This window comes from Pimephales promelas, chromosome 12, assembly GCF_988280905.1.
Source record: "Pimephales promelas chromosome 12, fPimPro1.hap1.1, whole genome shotgun sequence".
Taxonomy (NCBI): domain Eukaryota; kingdom Metazoa; phylum Chordata; class Actinopteri; order Cypriniformes; family Leuciscidae; genus Pimephales; species Pimephales promelas.
Genome location: NC_142780.1, coordinates 14,558,541 through 14,581,621, shown reverse-complemented (window position 1 = coordinate 14,581,621; position 23,081 = coordinate 14,558,541). Strand labels below are relative to the sequence as shown.

The following is a 23,081-nucleotide window of genomic DNA, read 5'->3' as shown; positions in this document are numbered from 1 at the left end:
TTAAGCAGTAATACAGCAGTAGATGCACTTTCACTCTCCAAGGGAAGGAATCCATTGGAACTGAGTGAAAGGTTAAGGTCTCTATTAATGCCCTGTTCTCCATTTTCCTCCAATGCCCCTCTTTATGAAGAGCTCGTGTCCTTCGAAAGGAACCTGTTCTCGATGTTGTCTGCACAGCTAGCCAAATACATGTCCTTTAATGTATCTATGAACATCTGGATGCGGTGATATGGCAAAACATTGTTCCCTCCTCCACTGCCACTGTCACTCCAAACCTTCAGCATCTGATAGTGGGCATCCTTGCAGTTCCGGTGGTCTTGTTCTGCCCTGTCAATGTTCTGCTCGGAAACACCAAGCCGACGTGCAAGTTCTTTAAATCGTCCGATAGGGACCTCATCCAGCACAAAATAGAAGAACTCGTGAACTACAAGAGCGATAGCCAGAGAAAGAAATGGGGGAGAGAAAGACAACACACATGAATAATCTTAAACCGTCATTACCCAAGCTTCCAGGTATTTGTGTGTTGAAACAAATACACACAGACATACTTTTGATCTCTCTTGGGATGCAGTCTGGGAGTGTTCTGTGCTGTTCTGATTCGCATGGCTGATTTCTAAAAGGAACGCTCTCATCTAAATTGTCTGATGGCACCGTGATAGTAAATGTCTGTGGAAAACATAAAATAAACATAATTATTTATTTAATAACATGCATAAAACAATCATTTCAGTTGGAGATTCTATGGTCAATCTTCTGACATATGCGAGAAACTGTCTATGAATTTTCTTGCCGATGATTTTTCACTGAGCCACTGTGCCGCCCGCATAAAACAATACAATAACCAACAACAACACCGGCCAAACAGATGTAACATTGCATGATCTTGAAAAAAATACATGTGTTCTATGAAGGTATTGCAGGAGTCCTATGGACTGATAATTATTTAGAAATTTCTTCGATTTTTTTTATTTATTTTTTTACAACAGACGTCTTCAATAAACAAATTGAAAAAATGCATTAAACTATATTCAGTATATTCAAAGTTAAAGGTGGGGTAGGTAGAAATTTTCTAAAAAAAAAAAAATTCCCAAAATTTGTTTAAACTGTCTATATATACCAATACATAATTAAAATGTAAGTACTCGGAAAAAGAAAGTATACAAATCGAGTGTCTGTAGTCCTCTCAGTGCTGCAATAAACACAGCTCATTATTTCATTCACTCCCACCCCCTCCCGTCTGGGATCCTTACAAAGCCACGCCCCCAAAACACATGAACGCGCGCTGCCGACCGCGCACAGATGGAGGACGCGTTTATCAGCGCCGCGGAGAGGAGCAGTGCATGTAGTGACATCATGTCAGAATCACATGTAATAAAATGCCTTACTTTTTAGCAAATCGATACTGTAATGGTAACGTTTAAAATATATCGAGTTTGATTCGGTAACTAAAACTAGACCAAACTAACCAATCTGTGAGGAGAGCGCGGCTTACAATAAAGGTGAAGTTTATGAAAAATAAGACTTTTTAAAAAAGAAAAACCACGAATACATGTTATATTGCACCCCATAAACACATTCATGCAAAAAAAAAAAAAAAAAAGCAGTAACCCCCCCCTTTAAATAATACCGTAAAATAAGCCTTGGTGAGCATAAGTACAACACAGTTTAGCGTTATTATATGTCATTATTTTTATTATGGGAAATTAGTTTGGTTAAGAGTCCAAAAGAAGGGGTAAGTATACGTATTAGTATATCATCAAAACTGAATCATTTTCTGTGAAAAGAGCACTTCAGTAATTATGCATTTAGCATCACACGTGAATCATTCACACTGAGATGAATGGTGTGTGTGGTCTCTTCGTGTCATAGGTTGATCAATACGTTTACCTGATCTTGGGGAGCAGCTGATGATGACGGCGCTGACAATGCACGTTTCCTCTTCCTCTGAAGCCTGATGCCTTCATATAACATAAACACTCCCAATGCTACAACCGTGATGCATGCACAAACGGGAACCAGTATTTGAGGTAATGCACCTGAAAGATCAATATGATGAGAAACACACAATTAAATTCAGCTCTTGACTGAAGGCATGCTGTTTTTGGACCGCAGCTACACTTTGCTTAGTCATGGCAGGGCAAATTCAAAAGAACACGAACACTAAACGGGACTTCCCAAGATTACTCATGTTTTTCAGAAATTTCTGTCCTGGTTCAGTTTATCAATACACTCTAAATTCATAGTTTGCCAAGAGTTGCCTGTTTGGTATCACGATATGAGGAAAGCTCCCCGACATCAACAAATGACAAATGACCGACTTTTTGAATGGATGTTGATCAGTACTCACCTGAAGGATTTCGAGGGGAAATAACAGGGATTGCTGGACTGCTGGTTATGCACAAGTGTTTACACCATTTCCCACATCTATAGGGCATAGAGAAAACTTAACTAAACATGTTGATTATTATGTTATTCAGAGCCTTTAATTGATCTGTTATAGAGCCCGACTTTGAAGGCCGATACCGATTCAAATATTTGTTGGTTTTAGAATCTGATTTTTATTTTTATTTTTTCCCAGAAACGTGCAACAAAACTTGAACAGATTTCCCAAACATTAGTTATTTGTAGTTATTTATGAGTTTTAACTAACAATATGATAAATAATGCATTTTAAAAAGAAACTTGTTTCTTTTATTGTCACAACAGAACAGAGGAACATCAAAATATATTAAAGTTCTGATAAATAAAATAATATAATAATATACAACTCCAACACTCATGACATGGTTGAAGCGCGTTTCGTCCGTTTTTATTTTTAATTTTTGAAATATTCATTTATCGGCCATTATAACTGCCGATACCGATAGTATGGAAAATTCTTAATATCGGCCGATAATATCGGCCTGCCGATAAATCGGTCTGGCTCTAATCTGTTAATTAGCCACAAAAATAATCCTCAGGGGCCTATTCAATTCACTTCAGTGTTTGTGAAGACCAGCAACAACAAGCAGAGAATACACTCATACCATAAAATGTAATAACTTAAACAAGTGCCAGCAGGGCTGAGGAGTACTTAAGGGTGACTTACTCAACGCATGGCTCACAGGAGGTTTTACCCACAGGGTAATGGTTTTCTTTGCACGTACAGTTTGTATTCTGTTCACGATCACCTGACAAAAATGGAAACATTAACCAATGGTATCCAACAATGTAAGTAAGTTAATTTAAGAAGCTTAATTAAGCTTGAGAAACTTACATTCCCTAGTTTTAAACTGTCCAGGTCCACATTCCTTCCTACAGGGAAGACATTTCCATGCTGACTCGCTTAATTTCTTCATGTAATATCCCTCCTCACACTCACACACGCTATTGCTCTCTGCTTGACATTGTGTTTTCTCCTTGAAATGGGCTGTGGATAAGTGATGACAGGTGAAAGACATATGAAAACATGGCAAAGATCATATGAATTGGTTATGCAAAGTTTTTAACAATGATCCACTTAGGATATCTCATGTTCATCCATACATTTATAACTTTCTTTCTTCTGTGGAACACACACACAAAAAAGTTGTACCCCATTGACGATCATTGTATGGACAAAACCTGTTTTTCAAAATATCTTGTGTGTTCCAAAGAAGAAAGAACGTCATCCAGATTTGGAACGATGTGAGGTTGAGTAAATGACAGAATTTTCATTTTTGGATGAACTACAGAAAAACAAAAAATGAAATGTATAATGGCATTCACGTTTTTTGCAAGTCTGGCAGCTGAAGCAGTTTGGATTGTAGTTTGCGTTGTCCATGTAGGTTCCATTTTCACATTTCACACACTCTGACCTTAAATTCGGTTCAGGGCATTCCGCTTTCAACTTAAACCCTAAAGTAGGAAAGTAGAGAGTAGAGAGGAGGAGGGGGAAAAAAAACACATATTAAAGCTGAACAAAAGATTTCTGTGGAAAGCACACCCTGATGGTACATTATCCATATAACCTTTTAAAAATGCTAACAGCTCCATTATATGAATGTTCTTCTAACCAAAAAACAGAATTGAATTTTGCTTTACCTCGATGACATTTATCACAGCAGAATCCCTTCTTACTCAAGTATTCATTATCATGACATTTTGGCTTCTCTGTCCCGGCTTCTCTAATTCCAAAATGTGATAGTATTGCGTATGATTGGCTGATCAGAATCTGTGGGGAACACAAGATCATTTGGGTGAAAATGTCTGGGGAAATGACTGACTATGCTTGGAATGACATGCAATTTATATTATACTGTATGTATGTAGAGTGCACACAAATACTGTATGTGCTTTGCTTGACCTTTCATTTCAAATGTGGTGAATAAGCCAGAAGTAATATCTCACACAATTTCAAATAGCACCTTTTACACTCACATGGTCAGATTTTGTCTTTTAAATTACATTATGTTTGGACTGTATATTGCCTGGAAGTTTTAATACCAACAGCATGCCCAAATACATATACATATACAACATTGTCACATGATGTTTGTTGTATTGTTGAGTTTTTTTGTGGAAAAAAAAAGACATTTAGATTTAGACAACATTTAGATGTCCTGTCAAATAATGAGTAATGAAAGAGCCTTATAATTCTTTTGGAGTAATGAACTATATGTACAATATAAAGCGACTTCTCTGATGGGTTGATATTTATTCAAGATTATGGGTAAGGTAGATCTTCACCAGGAAACTTTTTTTTTTTTTTTAAATCATTTAAATTACACTGACTCATGGCTTCTACAAAAGCAATATATATGTCTTAAAAGGTTTATAGTATACATTATCATAAAAAATAAATTAAGGAACTGAACGTTGTGCCCCATTCCAAAGATAAAGTATCCAAATGCCTCTTAATGATAGTCAACATTTTTCATCGTTATTTTAGACGATAACCTTGGTATTTTAGAAAATGAAGGCTTGCTGCAGAGTAAATTGTTTTGCAAATCCTTTCTTACCAGCAATATAATGTGCAGCTGACATTTCCTCATGGCCGCTGTAGAGGGCGCTAATGCAGCTTATTACTTCACCAAACACACTGTCCTGACAGGGCGGAGGATGAAAGAAGAGGACATAAATAATTAAAAGTGCAGGTAACAGACCGTAAATAATTGGCGAATTGTTCATTTCACAACATTACATGGTCGAGAAGACAATGCAAGAGTTAAATGTACTCTTATTTCCTTGTTGTGCTATATCAAGCAGAGTAGGCTATCATTACAGTAAGTTAACCTGTTGCGAAATAGCCTAATGCCTAGCTACATAAGAAATTGACATCAGATATAAACCACACACAGTAATATCAAAAACAGATTTTATTGTTACTGGCAGATGAGACCCCCACAGACTTATACTAGGCCTACTAATTATTTCCCCCGTTTTAACACCACGGCACAGTCCCGACTCCCAACGCCCACGTTTGCACTTGTGTCATATTAAAGATCGTCAGAGATAAAGAGATTATACTGAGAACAGCGCGTGAACTTACCTCTACTCATGGTAGTTTTCCTATCCTCCCAAAAACTTTTTTTATCATCCTTACTGTAGCAAATAACCACAGAAAAGCGTGTAAAAATGTGAGATTTGTTAAGAATCAGTACAGTCCATTTCCTCGGAGAAGGAAAGGCAGTCGTTGACTGGAAATGTTATGCGTCACAATCGTCCGCTCCTCCTCTCGTGCCATGGTCGGTGTTCAGGAAGGAATTCGAGCGGATGGATGAAACCGAAACTTCTGTAGCCTACTCTAAAGCTTCTATTACAACATGAAGAAAGTCTTACAAATTGATGGCGCCACACTGCTGAAAACAAAATAATGCTAAGTGCTAAATGTTCATAGAAAAAGTATTAAAGCAAGCTATTAAAAGTATTAAAACGACTATGTTGGGTAACAGTTTATTTTACTGTGTCCTTGTTATGTTACATGTAGGCTACTTACCATAGTAATAAAAGTAAATTATGCATAATTATATCATCTATCCAACCTTAATTATAGGCCTATATTTAAGTACTGGGTAATATATTAACAACATGGCTACTTAATATTACTCACTATGCCTATAGTTACACTGTAAGGTGCTGTTCACAAAGAATAGCGGTTTTCCATTCCAATGTGCTACTATTCCATCGTTTTTCTAGCGCTAGACAGACTTGTTTAACAGTTGCGCTCGCATTTTGCGGGTTTTGCAGCATCTCACACAGCATTCTAAAAACGCATTAGTTTAACTTTTAAAGGGGTCATAGTACATTTTTTTATCAAGTTGATTGTACTGGAATGTGTGCTGGCAGTGCCATGTGCACAACCATCATATATTGATAATTTTTTTAAATCTCCTTATGCTTATGTTTCCCCCTGTCTCAAATCGAGCCCATCAACTGTGTGACGTCACACAGTCGGACCCCCAACTCGTTTTACGCTTTACTCGCCCACTTTACGCTGGTGCAAAATAGGAATGATAAATGCGTCGGTGTACAAAGTAATTTGCGCCGGGTGCAAGATAGCGTTCGTACAGTATCTCACTCCTAAACCTACCAGTACATTCAAAGATAGATCAAAGTGACATTATACTAACCAATCATTCAGAAACGTCCTGTTCGAGCCTTAATTGTCAAACTTCTTGGGCCGTCATCTTGTTCCGCGTCCGACTCCAGTTCAAACTTCTACGGTTGCAGAGAGGTGTCTTCAGAGACTCCCGCTGCCCTTCTTTATACAAAATATACCCTGAACTGTTGTAAGGAGTAAGACTTTAAAGTCCCTGTAAATGCAATTCTACAAAAAAAATCTAAACACATTATAAATGTTAAAAATGTATTGCTAAAACATATTACAAAGACTGAAAATTGTGAAGAACTGAATTTTGGAGCTAGACCGTTAAACAGTTTTTCACCATTGCTATTTTACGGATTTTTTGGGCGGGGCTAAAACAGGGCTTGATGACGCACTGGAGCCCCTGAGCTCGTAGACACGCCCCTACTTGATGACGCACTTGCTCAATCGCGAGTTACTGTCAGTACTATTAGTTACAGCCTACAGGTTTCTAGCTAGCTATGCCTTTGACATGGTTTGCATAGGCTACTACCTGGATGTGATCATGTACAAAACAGATCGGTGTCTTTATTTAAATTTCCTAAAAACGATCACATCAATAAGAGATGGATTAATTTTGTGGAGAGCCAACCTTGATGAAGAGATGAGGATCACGGGATCGTTTTATAAACTTTCGTCAAAGACAACTGGGATTCACTGATTCGCTGTTACTGGTGAATGTGGCCGAACCGACTATCTCCCGCCTCAGACTTCATCCTCCCGTCCCGAAAATCAGCTAATATCCTCCCGTTTCAGCTAATATCACCATCGGCAGCTTTCTATAATATGGTAACCCTATGTTGATGTCTTTTGTTGAGTGTTGGAGAATACACAATGTTATCTTACAGCCTAATACATCGTTTTATATCAAGCTCTCTGTCCTACAAAACCAGAGTTAAAGAATACTTAAGTTACCCAAAAATGAAACAGCCCAATGTCATGACTTTTCTTTCTCCCTAAAAAATACTTTTTTAAGAATGTTTTGGTATATTGCAACTTGCATCCGGATTACTAAGTATGAACCTAAGAACCAGGTCAGATTGAATCTTTCTAAATGGTTTTGAACCTAAGAACCAGGTCAGATTGAATCTTTCTAAATGGTTTTGAACCTAAGAACCAGGTCAGATTGAATCTTTCTAAATGGTTTTGTAAATAGGATGAACCGATTCATTGATAAGTTCTGACACAAATGAGTCAGACATCGCTATAATTTGCTGGAATACACTGTGACTTTTACCCTGATTAGTCTGGACGAGTTAACTCCAGTTGCCGAAAGTTGGAGCCAGCCTGCAGATTTTGGCTCGTCAGAGTAGATTTCACAAAATAATTGCATAGTGTATGATGGGCATTAAATGATGATCTTCAGACTGTTCCATCCATTTGGACGATATCAAACATGTCTGATATTTTCAGTCAATTTTGGAACACATATCGTTGATTTGCCTTTCTATACTCATGAAGAGTAACAATATGACTTCAGAATACTATTCATGGAACGCTTTTATATTGTATGGTGGTTGTGGGGCCCTCTTTAGGCTGGACATCTTCAGTACCCATTTATTGTCAAAGCATGCAAATGGGAGTACAGTTCTTCAAAATGTCTTCTTTTGTGTTCCATTTAGGGAAGAAAGTTATGAGTTTGAACTGAGAGTGAGTAAATGATGACAGAATTCTCATTTATGAGCGAACCATCCCTTTAAGTAATTCCACATTCTCATACCACTGCAGAGACTGCACATAAAAATACATACATGGCTTATGTACCTGCTTTTCTGAATTGCATAACAACTGAGGAAATGGTTTTCAAAGCTCTCCCTGTTACAAATTGTGTCTTTCTTTATTTTTCTCTAGGTGGAATATTTAAAGGCTCTTAAACTGTTCACTTCCAGGTTGAGGAAAAAGTTAAAGAGTTCTGTTATATTAACAGACATAATGTTGCGCTTAGCTGCTGAAGCAAAGAAATAACTTCCTCACCTCAAACCTGAAACCACATCCTGTCTCCATTTCCCCTGTGACCTGCAGTGTAACCATGGAGATTGTAAAAACTGCCCACGGATTGTTCTAAAACACAGTGCAAAGACTCATTGTTCTACTATGTGTCTATTCAATTTAAATTCAATATCAAGTTTTGATAATAAATTTGCAATGCAGTTTAATACATCTGCGATGCTACCATACCCCCATTTCTAATGGATGAAGCCTTGGCCAGGGAGAGAGGTCATCAGGTGGTGCTCAACCTTCACTGGGTGTTTCGACCCTTAACCACAACACCCTCCAGCTGGCGGGCCAGCAGTGACTGGCCAGGTCACTGCCCCTCTCTTCCAGGCTTCCAGCTTATGTCCTCTCCCTTGTGCCATAGCCAACAGGAGGCTCTCTCTGACGCTTCTCCCAGCCTACGAATGGCTGCTTTCCTTAAGTGGCCCCTCAATCCAACCTTTGTTAATAAATTCCATGCAGATTGAGCAGGGAATCCCTGACATCTGACTTCCACCGTCATCAGCCACGCCGTCCACCCTTTGTCCCGGCAGTCTTGAACAAGTTTCTGGGATTTGGGTTTTTTCCTCTCTGCAGCTTCCTCACAGCCCTCCTCCCACGGCTCTATCAACCCCCCTAGAATGATCTTCCCTCCCTCTGGAGACCACATGATGATGTCCGGCCGTAGTGTTGTGCACAACACCACCTTGGGGAAGTGGAGTTTCCTCCCAAGATCAACCTCCATTTCCCATCCCTGGGCTGACTGCAGGAGATTCTGCCTGACTTGGCTGTGGATGACAGGTCTTTGGCCCTCTTTCACAAAGACGATGTTGCTCAGCAGTGGTCGGGCTTTGGCTGGTTGTTTCTTCCTCCTTTCTTGCTCTAGAATGTCTGCAAGCACTGCCAAGACCTTGTCATGGCGCCACCTGTATCTCCCCTGTGTCAATGCGGTCTTACACCCTGACAGAATGTGCGCTGTTGTTCCTTTCCCGCCGTACATCCTGCACAGTGGGTCCTCCCTCATCCTCCACCTATGCAAATTGACTGGGGTTGGGAAGGTGTCGTACACTGCTCGGAGTAGAAAGGATATACGGAAGGGCTCCATTCGCCACTGTTCACTCCATGTGATTGTCTTTTTGGGGAGGTTCCACCTCGTCCAGGCGCCTTGGGTTGTGAGCTCGATTGATTTTGCTCTTCTCCCTTCTTCCTCAAGGTTTCGGACTTCATCCTGGATCTAGGGGTGGACTTTGACCACTGCTGGAAATGTGCTGTTCCTAGACCCTGTCTTCCAGTGCAAGGCTTCCAGTGCATAACCACATGGGTCAAATGGCAAGATCCTGTGGTTTCAATAGCTTGACCAACAAGGCCAATACTGCACCTGCAGGGTTTTGCTGGCAGATTAAATAATTATTCATTTTAAAAATGGAGCTTGATCGCTTTATATGATGAACAGATTGAATTTAGGCACAGGATTCATATATTAGACAAATGGCTTAACTTAATTATGGCCGATATTAATCTTTCATCCAGATGAATGGGAATGCTAACAGTTTTATAGGTATTATAGACATTCTTCTTAAGTAAACAATAATAATAATAATAATTGCCCCCTAAACCCTCATTCACTATTCCCTACATTAGTCCACTAATAATGTTCACTTTAGGAGTGAATGAAAAGGAGTGAGCGTATCGACTCTACACACGTTATTACGGTGCAATGTGGGATTGAATGAGTGCACTCAATAATGTCCACTGTGGTTTCGGACAGCGCTATAAATAGCTGTACCCACAAATAACGCTCTGTTTGAGGGTATAGGGAGTGATTTCGGATTCAGCCATAGTCTCTTCTAGCCGCCTGACCTTTGACAGAGGGCATTCAAGAGGGCATAGAGGGCAAGAAGTAAAAATCCCATTTATTGTGCCAGACTTGAATGTGTTGTCTGTGTAGTCCTTTGTTTTGTTTGTAAATTTTTCTGTCTCTGATTGCTGAGTTTGTACCCTCATCTCTTGTTTGGTGTCATTAAACTGCCTGCAACTGCATTTATTCAACAATGGAAGCCTTCTTACAGAAACTTACCTCACTGTAAGTAATAAAACAGCAGATGAAACAGATCTCCTCAAAGTGGTCTCTGATTGGAGACCCCCTTCTTGGAGAGCATTATAATCATAATCTCAGAATACTTTGCCTAAAACTAAAACATCTGATTGTTTTTGATTATCATCTCTATCGCGGTCACGCTCTCACGACACTGCAGTTCTTCATCATCATGAAAGTTTATTATCTGCTTGTGTTTAAAAGCCATATCAGTCTAAACTTCTGATATATGGTTTGATATATGGAAGCGCACACACAGCAAGCTGGATGTCAGATGGCGAGTCCCGTGAGTATTAAACTAAGTTATCTTTCATGTCTTATTGCATATAATTTGCTGGAATACACTGTGACTTTTACCCTGATTAGTCTGGACGAGTTAACTCCAGTTTACGAAAGTTGGAGCCAGCCTGCAGATTTTGGCCAGTCAGAGTAGATTTCACAAAAGTCAAGTCAAGTCACATTTATTTATATAGCGCTTTTTACAATACAGATAGTATCAAAGCAGCTTCACAGTGATTACATGAAAATAATATAACACAGATCAGTAATATTGTTGAATATTAAATGTCCCCGACTAAGCAAGCCAAAAGCAAGGCAACAAGGAACCAAAACTCCATCAGGTGATTGAATGGAGAAAAAAACCTTGGGAGGCTCAGTCGGGGGCCAGCTCTCCTCAGGCCAACGAAAGAACAGTGATTACAAAACAAATTGGTTTGAAACATTAAGAGAAATTGTCCATTTCCATCTGTTTGGAAGTCGAAGTAATCACGGCGGTTTGGAGACGAGATGTTGAGGATCAGTGCCGATGGCTGTCGTGTCCATGAGGCCGGCACTAAGGATGAGTCGGGATGGGTCCAGGCGCAGGTCCACCATAGAGGGTCCCTCGGGATAAACAGAGAAACTGATATTAGCGTAGACGCCATCCTTCTTTTGATGTACCAAGTACATCAGGATTTACGGGACGTGTTCCCGGTTCCGGCTGATCTAAACTATGCAGCCTAATTTGAATTTAGGAAGTCTATAGTGTGTTATGTGTATGCTAGGCCAAAGAGATGTGTTTTAGACCCCGTTTACACCTGGTATTAAAATGCGATCTGTATCCAGATAAGTTATCCGGATAATAAGTACTGATTCCATTTACACCTGGCCACATAAATGTGTTTTTGCAAAACGGATATAAATCCGATCTTCACCTCCTGCGTTATATGCAGATTTATTGGATTGCACGCCACCAAAAGCAACAGATCTGAGCGGCATTTTATTGATCATCAGCTAATTTCCAAATCAGAGACATCAATAAGAGAGAGTGGCAACAGGCCTGGTAAGATAATTTCGTTTCTTTACTTGAAGATGTGTTAACTGCGTCTGTGACTTACTTTCACTTTTATTTGCGATGTTTGCACGTTGAATAGACGCTCAGCTGCTCATCTGCGGTGATGCGTGTCGCGTGTCGCATCTGACTAGGCTATAACATGACATATAGCCTATATAACACGCTCTCACTCGTTTATTTTTTAGCATTTTTGGGAGGAGTAAAGTATACATATGTGGTTTCAACAACCAGATTGCGTTTACACCTAGTAAAGATCCGGACACAATGCGAGCCAGACTACCTCCAGATGTGGTCAGGCAGATCCGATCACGATCCGATCACAACGCGTTTACACCTTGCATTAACATGCGTTTTTTATTATCCGGATAACTTATCTGGATACAGATCGCATTTTAATACCAGGTGTAAACGGGGTCTTAGTCTAGATTTCAACTGACAGAGTGTGTCTGCTTCCCGGACAATGTTAGGAAGATTGTTCCAGAGTTTTGGTGCTAAATAGGAAAAGGATCTACCACCAGCAGTCGATTTGGATATTCTAGGTATTATCAACTAGCCGGAGTTTTGAGTTTGCAATAGATGTGAAGGACTATAATGCGTTAAGAGCTCGCGCAAGTACTGCAGAGCTAAACCATGAGCTAGTTGGAGGATATCAAACATATACGTACAGCGTGTCCCGTGAGTTTTCTCTTTCATGTCTTAATTGCTCTTAAACTGTCAAAATTGTCAAATACACACAAGGTTATGTCAAAAAAAACACAAAGTTCACATAAACATTGTCGGTTATGTCTGTGAAGGTAAACAGCAAGTAAAGGAATCGCATGTGTTGGCTATATTAGATCTGTGTATTAAAATGAAAGCAGCGTAATATACTGTTAATATGAATCAAACAACAAAAGATAAAGATAAGATAAACATAAAATCACTCACTGCTCTTGATTGAATAACTTAAGAGTACATTTCTTACTTGAATGCTGCTGTTAAATGCTCGGGCGAGGAGATAAACATGGCGGACTGTGTACTGCTCACTTTATGCTAATAGGACAGAGTCCGTCAGCAGTCATGGGCGGGGCATAAGCATTTGTGACATCACATTGCATAGAAACTGCAAATGGCTTGTTTCGAGACACTGTGTATGATTTATGGGGATTAAAAAAAGAGGAGGGGTGGATTTTTTATCATTAAAGGGTGGTTGTACACATTACGACACACATTAATGTTCAAACTCCATGTAAAAGTGAATTTAGCATAATAGACCTCCTTTAAGACATTTCCTGAATCTGGATACTGAACTTTCAGGAGAACACTTTACTTTACCGACCAGTTTACTAAAATGCAAATCCAAAAAGAAAATAGTGCATTATCTGTCAGGATTTTCATCTCCAGCCCTTAACTCAAAAGAACATCAGTTATTTCACAATTTGCTATCAGATGTCACTTATGGGGGAAAGTGTGAAAACATTAAGAGGAAACTATTGAAATACAAAGCACACTGCCACACCTCCATTGTAACATTTTTGACATTTTGATCTAATACAGTATGACAGATTTGAAGAAGGGTCTCACTCATAAGGGGGAAAACATTTTTATTTGAAGACTGGCGTCGCATGCCTGTCAGCAGGTGATGTTATCTGCATGAGCCGATTTCACTATATCCAAGCGGTTGTAGTGATGTGGCGGTAAGCCCTCCTTTTACTGTAAACACTTAACTGCACTTGTGTGTGTGCACGTGTGCATGTGTACAAGAAAGACATGACTCTTCACTCTTAGTGGTATCCGTTCTGAATAAAACCAATGAGTTGACAGCTCATATGTGTGAACAACAGTTGGGGAGACAGATTACGATAAAACTGAAAAGTGAATATATGCTTTGTAAAATAATCCACAAAAAACACATTGAGGCAGATTTCAGACATAATGTACTTTACACTCTTTGTCTTCATCTTTATTGGATAAAATGATGAGCTTCATGGATTCTGTTGGACGTTATTTCACCATTGACCTCACTACTAATCTCATGTCTCAGAATGATTTGCTTATGTAGTGCTAGCTTCTTCTTTTTTTACTCATGGTTTTAGTCAGAATGAGACACATGACCCTTTTCATCTAGAGTGTTTTTTTGTGCGTATGTATTTGTTTCAAAGAGAGTGAGAAAGGAGAGAAAGAGAGAGTTTGTTTTGGAACTATTTGAAAGTTATAACGACATGAAACATTTGATGGAAACTTCGGGGGTAGGGCACAGGAGAAATATTGACAGAGACCCATGCTGCTTCGGTTGGGGGTCCTAGATGGTAAAGTCATCAATAACGTTTGCTGAAAGCTAGTTCATGGATGACTCATCTCGTGACATTCTGATAAAGATTTAATGCTGAAATGATGTCCCCTCATCCTCAAAGTTTCAGAGGGGCCTGACTAACTCACATCTCTCGTCGTTTTCTCACCGACCACAGTTTCAAGGTAAGACTTTACTCTTTCTCATTGCGAATATAAAAGGATTTAATAGGTATGGTAAAAAAAATAAAATAAAAATAACAAGGTAAAATGTACTAAATGAGGCACAAGCTATAATCTTTTTGTAAGGGTACAAATGTTTATATCAATGTTAATTAAAAGTTCAAGCGAATACAAATTAAAGCCTCAAATATAGGCTATACACGCAACTGGGTCGAGCTGAATTTAGTAGGCTAAATCAGCGAAGGCAGTCAAGTATTCTGGTTTTTATTTTAAGAATACTCAAGAGATTATTGTATAATCTTATTCCTTTCACTTACTCATACAAGGACGTTAGGCTACTAATATTGTTCGTTAAAACAACATTTTATTTGTTATATTTAAACAATACATAAATATCATCACTGTCAGACAATGTATCTCCATATTTTTTTTCACAAATGATCAGGTGTGTTTGGCTTGAAGCGGAGCCGTCTGTTCTCTAATCACGCTCGCGGTACTTTGATGTCAGGCTGCCAATCATCAGTCTGCGCATCGCTGCTTCGAGCCAAACAAGTCACTGTTTATGTCTGTGTGTGGCTTTTGCAAATATTTAACCAACAAAAAGTATTAAGTAGAGCTAGTGACTAAGCCTAATCTTAACTCAATTGGGTCATCAAACTATAGGTAAATAGTCTATAGTAAAACCTCATAAACCCACAATGGGGAATGATGTGCAGTATGCAGTTTGGACCGTCTCTGCTTGTCTGCAATGCAATGGGTGAATAAAGAAACTGTTTGTTCGAATAAGTACAGCATTTTCTTTACTTAAGAAATGCCATATATACAGATCAATGTTTTATGTTGGCGCATCTGAGAAGCGAAGTAGCCCTGATAGCACACGTACATCACAGAGAGTCTATTTGATGTGTGTGTTTACATCTGGAAGACGTATTTTTTATATCTGCAATACGTCTATAGGACGTTTCCTGTCAGATGTCAAATAGACGTTTAGAAGAGGTAACAAATGTTAAACTGACGTCTTAAAGATGTTAGTAAACAGCAGATGCTTTCCAGATGTAGTGATCTTTAACAGACATCTTGAAGACGTATGTGTGCTATCTGGGAAGAGTGTCTAGCAGTCGTAGTGTTTTTAATACCCTGTCATAGCACTTTGTCGTTTATAATAACATAAGCTTTTGACCAACTGATAGAAAAAACTGAGCGCCTACAGAGCTACAGTAAATTTTATTACCTGTTGGTTGATGAAAACTTAATTCGATGCACTTACTGCCATTTAATGACGTCAAATTCTCAGAAATTTCCAGAAAAGCGCTCGTAAAAAATCTTGAAACTCAATTCGAGCTTGATTTTTGGTAAAGATGTTAATAATGTATTGATACATGCATCATAAAGCCACAATATCAGCTTTATAGTTTGTCGACGTTGTGTAATTATTTAAAACAGACTGTTTCAATATGTGCAATGCAAAAAGTGTATGCTTTTTTAGCATAAATTGCATTTAGCAAATTATATATACTGCATTGTAGCCTATATGTATTTGGTCATAACTTAGTGCTAGACGATCTCGAATAAATGAAGAACTTAATATAAATGGGAAAAGGGTATTTATCAATAGGCTACATTAAGCATTTAACAAGAAAGGCCGTCTTTATCAGTCATTTACAGTCAAGTAATGCATTTATGATTTGAATGACTCTTTACATATACGCTGCTAACACATTTAAAGTCATTCCAGATGTCATGTGTCATTCTGAACCTTCACAAATGATTTTTTTCTCTTCCAGTAAGATGCTTGCCCTGCTCATTGTCCTCCTGCTCTCGTCACATGTCCTTCCTCTCGTCCAATCACTGACGTGCGATTTGAGCACAAAGTACATAGAAAATGATCAGTGCTGCAAAAAATGTGAACCAGGTAAATGAAATGCTGTCTTATCACTGTGAGTGCAATCATAAGACGGTTTGAAGAGAAATGATCAGAGTTGAACTTAAGAGGAGTTAAAATGAGCTAAGCTATCATCAGTTAAGATTAGATAATGAATATGATAAATGGAGTTGAGTTTAGAGGGCTGTATTGAGTTAAACCAACATGTATGAACCAAATAAAGCAGGAAAATCCAAATGTATAGGAATAATCTAATTTTAGAGACTAAATTGATAAATTGACTTAATCAAGGCATATTTCAATTGAAAAAGACTGGGTGTACTCTTTGAACATATCAAATAAGACTGTATTATGTAAGAATATTTCAGGGTTCAGTTGATCTATGGTTTGATGACATTTACCTGACGTCTTAGAATGACACATCAGGTTTCTCGTATAAGGATGACTTGTTCTCTGAACTCAAACTGGTAAACTCTCAAACGAGTCAGTGTTGAATGCCACACTGTTATAATTTTGCCTGTACATCAGCAGAATCATCATGATTACATGTGTTTCCCTGTCTTTGTGTGTGTTTAAACAGGACATTATATGTTAGGGAGATGCAAAGACTCATCTGATACTCGGTGTCAGACATGCGAAGATGGCTACTACATGGACGTCCATAATGAGAATTTGGATTGTCATAATTGCAGGACGTGCACCGATGAACGTACGTCCACTACATTTCTTTGTTTGTGATGTCACGAAACATGTTATCCCTGATAGCACTCGTACATCACAGAGACGTGTGTGTTTTTTTTAGAGTGTTTGCTCATCTGCAATACAGCAATAGGACGTTTCCTGTCAGATGTCAAATAGACGTTTAGAAGATGTCTTTAAGATGTAATGATTTAGGATGTGTGAAGATGTCTATCAGATGTTAGTAAACAGCAGATGTTTTCCAGTTGAAGTGATCTTTAACAGACATCTTGCAGATGTATATTGTGTGTGCTATCTGGGATATGTTCATACAAAGATTCGTTTGGCTGTGTCCTGAATCTTCAGATGAATCAGTAAACTAGAAAAACCAAACATGACAGTAAAACAAGACAGGGGCTTCCCCTTCAGCAGATCTCTGGTGGGTTTTTAGTACAGAGGTAGGTGGGGGTCTGAGAAATGTCTGAGTGTCTGGTAACGAAGTTAATATGGGACTGCAAATGTAAAAAATACACGTGTAGCTCTGGAAAAAAAAATGGCACCTGAGCGACGGAATTTATTATTTGGAACGGAAATAACTGCCTACTGAGATGTCTGAGATGTTTTGATATGCAAATGTCTTGCTAAATCAATGTGAAAAACATATATGAACAATAAGTTATGACAACATATGTTTTTACATTGCTTTAATCATCAAAATAAGTTAAGCAATTTATGAGTTATTCAAGATTCAAAAAAAGTCGGTATAATGTAATTGAAAGGAGTAGTTCACTTTAAAAAAAAAACCGCTTGCTGATAATTTACTCACCCCCATGTCATCCAAGATGTCCATGTTTTTCTTTCTTCAGTTGAAAAGGAATTAAGGTTTTTGATGAAAACATTCCAGGATTTTTCTCCATATAATGGACTTCATTGGGAACCAAACGGTTCAAGGTCCAAAAGACAGTTTCAGTGCAAACTCCAAACTGTTTAAAGGGCTTTAAACGACACCAGACGATGAATAAGGGTCTTATCAAGGACCCTTCGAGTCATGACTCGAAAAAAGATTTGTTCATTTTGATGAACGAATTCGAACAGGAGAGTCATGAACGCTCAACACAGAACAGAGCAAGGCGAGCATTTGAGCTTATGAAACTTAAACTTTTTTTTTTTAAATGAGCGATCGTTTTGCTTGATAAGACCCTTATTCATCGTCTGGTGTCGTTTAAAGCCCTTTGAACAGTTTGCACTGAAACTCTCATTTGGACCTTGAACTGTTTGGTTCCCATTGAAGTCCATTATATGGAAAAAAATCCTGGAATGTTTTCATCAAAAACCTTAATTTCTTTTCGACTGAAGAAAGAAAGACATGGACATCTTGGATGACATGGGGGTGAGTAAATTATCAGCAAATGTTTGTTTATTTAAAAAGTGACCTACTCCTTTAAGTTGAAATGACTTAAACATCCAAGTTGATTGTACTTTAATATTTAAGGCAGGAACTTTTTTTTAATGTGTAGATTCAATTTGAGCCTTAAACAACAAGTAGAAACAAAATACTTGTAAACAGGAAGTAGGAGAAAAAGGAGAGGAAGTGCAAGTAACTGAGTAAGCAACTGAACAAAAATATTACTGATATGTTTAGGACCCTGCTAAAAAAGACAAGCATACACTTCCATTGACAAAATAGATAAACTATGTTAAACCAGCAATATCCCATGCTGGTAACCAACAATGCTGAACTGTTTTTAACAGTGGTAGGGAATTCTGTACAAATGTTTTTTACAACATGAAGGACTGCTGAATCCTGTAAATAATGCAGAAAGTTTACACATGATTCTGTGAGACCTCTGCCAAATGATTCTTCAGCTCAGATTGGAGATGCTTAAGGTCACGTAACCAGAAAAAAGATGAGTAGAAATGAAAAGTGAATATACTGAGGTGGATCGAGAAGTTAATTGTGAGTCAGCAGAAAAAACTGTGTTTGAGTTTGCTGTTTTATTTTGACACTTGTGTCTTGGTGAAATGACTGTGCTCTAGTGAGCAGTCACATATGGGTCCAGGTGCTTTCATGTCTTTGGGGTTGGTTTGTACTTTTTCTTTTTGTTATATGATGTAATTCTAAAAATCATTCTCAATATTAAAAGAATAGCTGAGTTCACACCACAGCTATAACGATAACGGCGTTGTACGATATCGTTGGAATCACTTTCAGAAAGATTTCATCCAGCTGCTGAGTGATGACAACATTGGCAGCCAATCAGAATCAATCCTGCTATTTCGAGCTTGAGCATTTCAAGTAACAGACAAGCACACGCTTATAATAAACAGAACAATGTCGACCGATGGTGTGGACGCTATTATTGTAATCTTAATAGTTATCGTTCTTGGTGTGAAAACTAATTTTATAACCATTTACATAAATTACGAATGTTGTGGGAAACAGTTTTGCCCCTAATAAAGTGTGTGTACTTGGTTACATACTGTAGGCTGCATACTGTTGCAGCTTTTTATAGTTTTACTATTTTTCGAGAACCTAAGTTTTAGAATATAGCTACAAATTTGAACCATAAAAATAATATTAATTATTACATTTATGCTATAATAATTCAAACAAAGAGAATCGTCAACAAACTATTTTGATAGTTTTTGTGTACATTTATTTATATTCAGTTTAGAGCATCTTTGAGATGAAATGTGATAAAACAAAGAAAAGTGAAGGTAAATTTGAGTCATTTCCGATGAAACTCTAGTTGTGTAAAATTGTGCCATTTTTTAAATCCGCTATATAAAAAAAAAAAAAAAATGAAATTTGCATTTGTAAATTGGAACAGTTTTAAAATGTTATCCACCATTTACTCAACAAAAAGTATGGTGATTTGATATATGGTTGAAATTATTATTATTTTATTTTTTTTAAATTATCATGTAATGAACTAGTGAGTGATTTCAGGAAGTACCACAGTTGAAGAAACACAGATGGACACTTACAGTTCTACATAACCCTTTCGCTGTTTTGATATTGCAGATATGAAGTATGAGAAGAACTGTACGCCGACAAGAGATGCTGTGTGTACATGTGATGAGGGCTACAGATGCAGTGACAGCCACTGCGAGAAGTGTGTGAAAGTCCAGACATCTCCGTCCCCTCCGTCCCCTCCGCCCCCTTTTATTACACCACCAGGACCGCACACCCAGAGTGAGTATCTGAACCCTGTTATATTCATTTTATATCATTTATATAAATTTGGACTGTTGTGGTATTTCCAGCTGACAGACTGTCGCACACACAGTTCTCTACTGACCTGTTTACTCTTTCTCTCTCCTTTTTTCCATTCATTTGCTCCCTTTCTATCAACCTCTTCCAGATAATGTGTGGATCTCGGTGAGTCTGTGTTGTGCATGTGTGTGTGTGTGCGTTCTGTTCACCTGTTTCCTTCTTATCAGCAGACATGCACGACCATTTGGATGGATCATGTCAACATCAGCCGGTCAGTGCCACTATATGATTCCCAGACAAAACCGCTGAAGTGCTCTTTACACTCTTGCATGACTTCTTGATACACTAACATTCCAATGCATGAACAGTATGTTAGTATAAGGGTGTTTTCAGACCTGTAAATTGTTCGCTTTATTCACAAACAGGGACTTAATTCGTTACAGTGTAGCAATCTCTTTCAAAGCATATACCAAATGTGTTTATGCAAGTCACATGTGAGAAAATGTGTCCTCTTATTGGTCAGTTTCCTCTGCATTATTCATCAAGATGGATTGATAAGTTTGCTCCGCAAGGTCATTGTGGCTTTATCTGTAGCTGTGGTGTCACTCGCAAACACTTATACGAATGTGTAATGCTTTTCAATTATTTTCAGCAGGTGGAACGTAACAGGATAATATAATATAATATAATATAATATAATATAATATAATATAATATAATATAATAATATAATATAATATAATATAATATAATATAATATAATATAATATAATATAATATAATATAATATAATATAATATAATATAATCTGTGATGGACTGACAAACTGTTCAAATTGTTGTTAATAATATATTCATATAAGAAATTATATTATATTATATTGATAATATATATTATATTATATTTTATTATATTATATTATTTTATATTATATTATATTATATTATATTATATTATATTATATTATATTATATTATATTATATTATATTATATTATATTATATTATATTATATTATATTATCAGTGGTGGACTGACCAACTGTTCAGAGTGTTGTTTATAATATATTCTTATAAGAAATTATATTATATTATATTATATTATATTATATTATATTATATTATATTATATTATATTATATTATATTATTTATTATATTATTATGTAAATATATATAATATAATATAATATAATATAATATAATATAATATAATATAATATAAGATAAGATAAGATAAGATAAGATATAATAATAATAATCTGTGATGGACTGACAAACTGTTCAAATTGTTGTTTATAATATATTCATATAATACTATATTATATTATTATATTTATTAAATTATTATATTATATTATATTATATTATATTATATTATATTATATTATATTATTATATTTATTAAATTATTATATTATAAAGTATTATATTATAAAGTATTATATTATATTATATTATATTATATTATATTATATTATATTATATTATATTATATTATATTATATAATATTATATTATATTATATTATATTATATTATATTATATTATCTGTGGTGGACTGACCAACTGTTCAGAGTGTTGTTTATAATATATTCTTATAAGAAATTATATTATATTATATTATATTATATTATATTATATTATATTATATTATATTATATTATATTATATTATTTCTTATATTTACAATACAATACAATACAATACAATACAATATCTGTGATGGACTGACCAACTGTTCAGAGTGTTGTTTATAATATATTTATTAGAAACATAACATACATTATTTATAATTCACCTCTATAGCAATTTCATTGTAATATGTGATCAAATTCAAACTAATTTATGTGGTTTCTATATATATATATATATATATATATGCGCTTTGAGTGTAATATTTCGCTTAATATATTAAAACATGTCATGAAATTGTACTACATAGCAGGAATGAGTGTTTAATCATGTGTATCGTACTGGGTCTTCAGGTCTCTGGTCGTCCGAAAAGAGCGACTCTGGTTCCAGTCAGTGCACAGAGGAAGAGGTCCCAATGCCAGTGCAGGAGGTGTGTGGAAAGACTGAGAAACTGGAGGATGTCTGAGAAAGGAGGAGGAAGAAGGCCGCTGATGCGTCTACAGATTGAATTACTTTAGGATTTAAATCTGCTGCTGCCATTTACTCAAGAGAAGAGTGAGAGGTGAAGAGGTGGCTCATCTGAAGCTTCTGTGAGAATGACTGTCCATCCTGAGAAACGCTGAGAGACAGTCACATAAAGACACACTCAACATTCGACATGAAGCTAATTTTTAACTTTTCTTCTCTGCACACCTGTTTGTATTTATAATTGGGTACTTACTGCACAAAATCCCCGTGGACTTTAGGGTTAAATATATATAAATGTACAAGTGAATGTCTATATGTTAGGTAGCTGTTCATCATTTTATTTTCACAATTTGAATCGCTTTAAAGGCTTGTTCGACTTCATGCAGCTCTGCGCAGACCGATCGCGGCTGACTTGAAGCAGTTCGAAATTGTGTCCGACTTGATGCCGACGCGACATGACTATGACGTATGACGTCAAAGTACCGCGAGAACGATTCGAGAGCAGCCGTGTGATTCATCCATCTCTATATCACGGCTCTGGGCTGCACGAGCTCTGTTGACGATTCACGATTGGCCCGATTCACCGCATGATACACTGTTTCGTGTTTATTCTCACACCTTTCCACAAATCTGTTTCATAACAGTAAAGTCTTAAATTCATGTAGTGGTGATATTATAATTGTGTCATGTTTATCAAAATAAAACTGATTTAAAAAACGTGGTTTTTAAACAGTAGGCTATAGGCTT

General features: G+C 36.9%; 2 protein-coding genes across 3 annotated transcripts; one reads left to right on the top strand and one right to left on the bottom strand.

Moving 5' to 3' along the window:
- Positions 1–117: 117 nt before the first annotated feature.
- tnfrsf1a (tumor necrosis factor receptor superfamily, member 1a) lies at positions 118–5,672 on the bottom strand. 2 transcript variants are annotated; one of them, XM_039694495.2, is made up of 10 exons: positions 5,510–5,672; positions 4,980–5,064; positions 4,063–4,192; positions 3,748–3,876; positions 3,257–3,409; positions 3,089–3,170; positions 2,348–2,424; positions 1,888–2,036; positions 549–666; positions 118–424 (listed from the first exon to the last, which is right to left on the bottom strand). In XM_039694495.2, the coding sequence occupies exons 2-10, from the start codon at positions 5,010–5,012 to the stop codon at positions 123–125; spliced, it is 1,173 nt and encodes a 390-aa protein (XP_039550429.2). In that variant the 5' UTR covers positions 5,013–5,064; positions 5,510–5,672; the 3' UTR covers positions 118–122. The 2 variants fall into 2 exon arrangements, with proteins under 2 accessions (XP_039550429.2, XP_039550430.2); XM_039694496.2 differs by having other exon boundaries at positions 4,980–5,059; positions 5,510–5,649.
- Positions 5,673–16,182: 10,510 nt separating this feature from the next.
- On the top strand, positions 16,183–22,493 carry LOC148976976 (uncharacterized). The gene is made up of 5 exons (XM_089117541.1): positions 16,183–16,369; positions 16,920–17,048; positions 20,043–20,213; positions 20,383–20,505; positions 22,220–22,493. The coding sequence occupies exons 1-5, from the start codon at positions 16,198–16,200 to the stop codon at positions 22,330–22,332; spliced, it is 708 nt and encodes a 235-aa protein (XP_088973667.1). The 5' UTR covers positions 16,183–16,197; the 3' UTR covers positions 22,333–22,493.
- Positions 22,494–23,081: the final 588 nt, after the last annotated feature.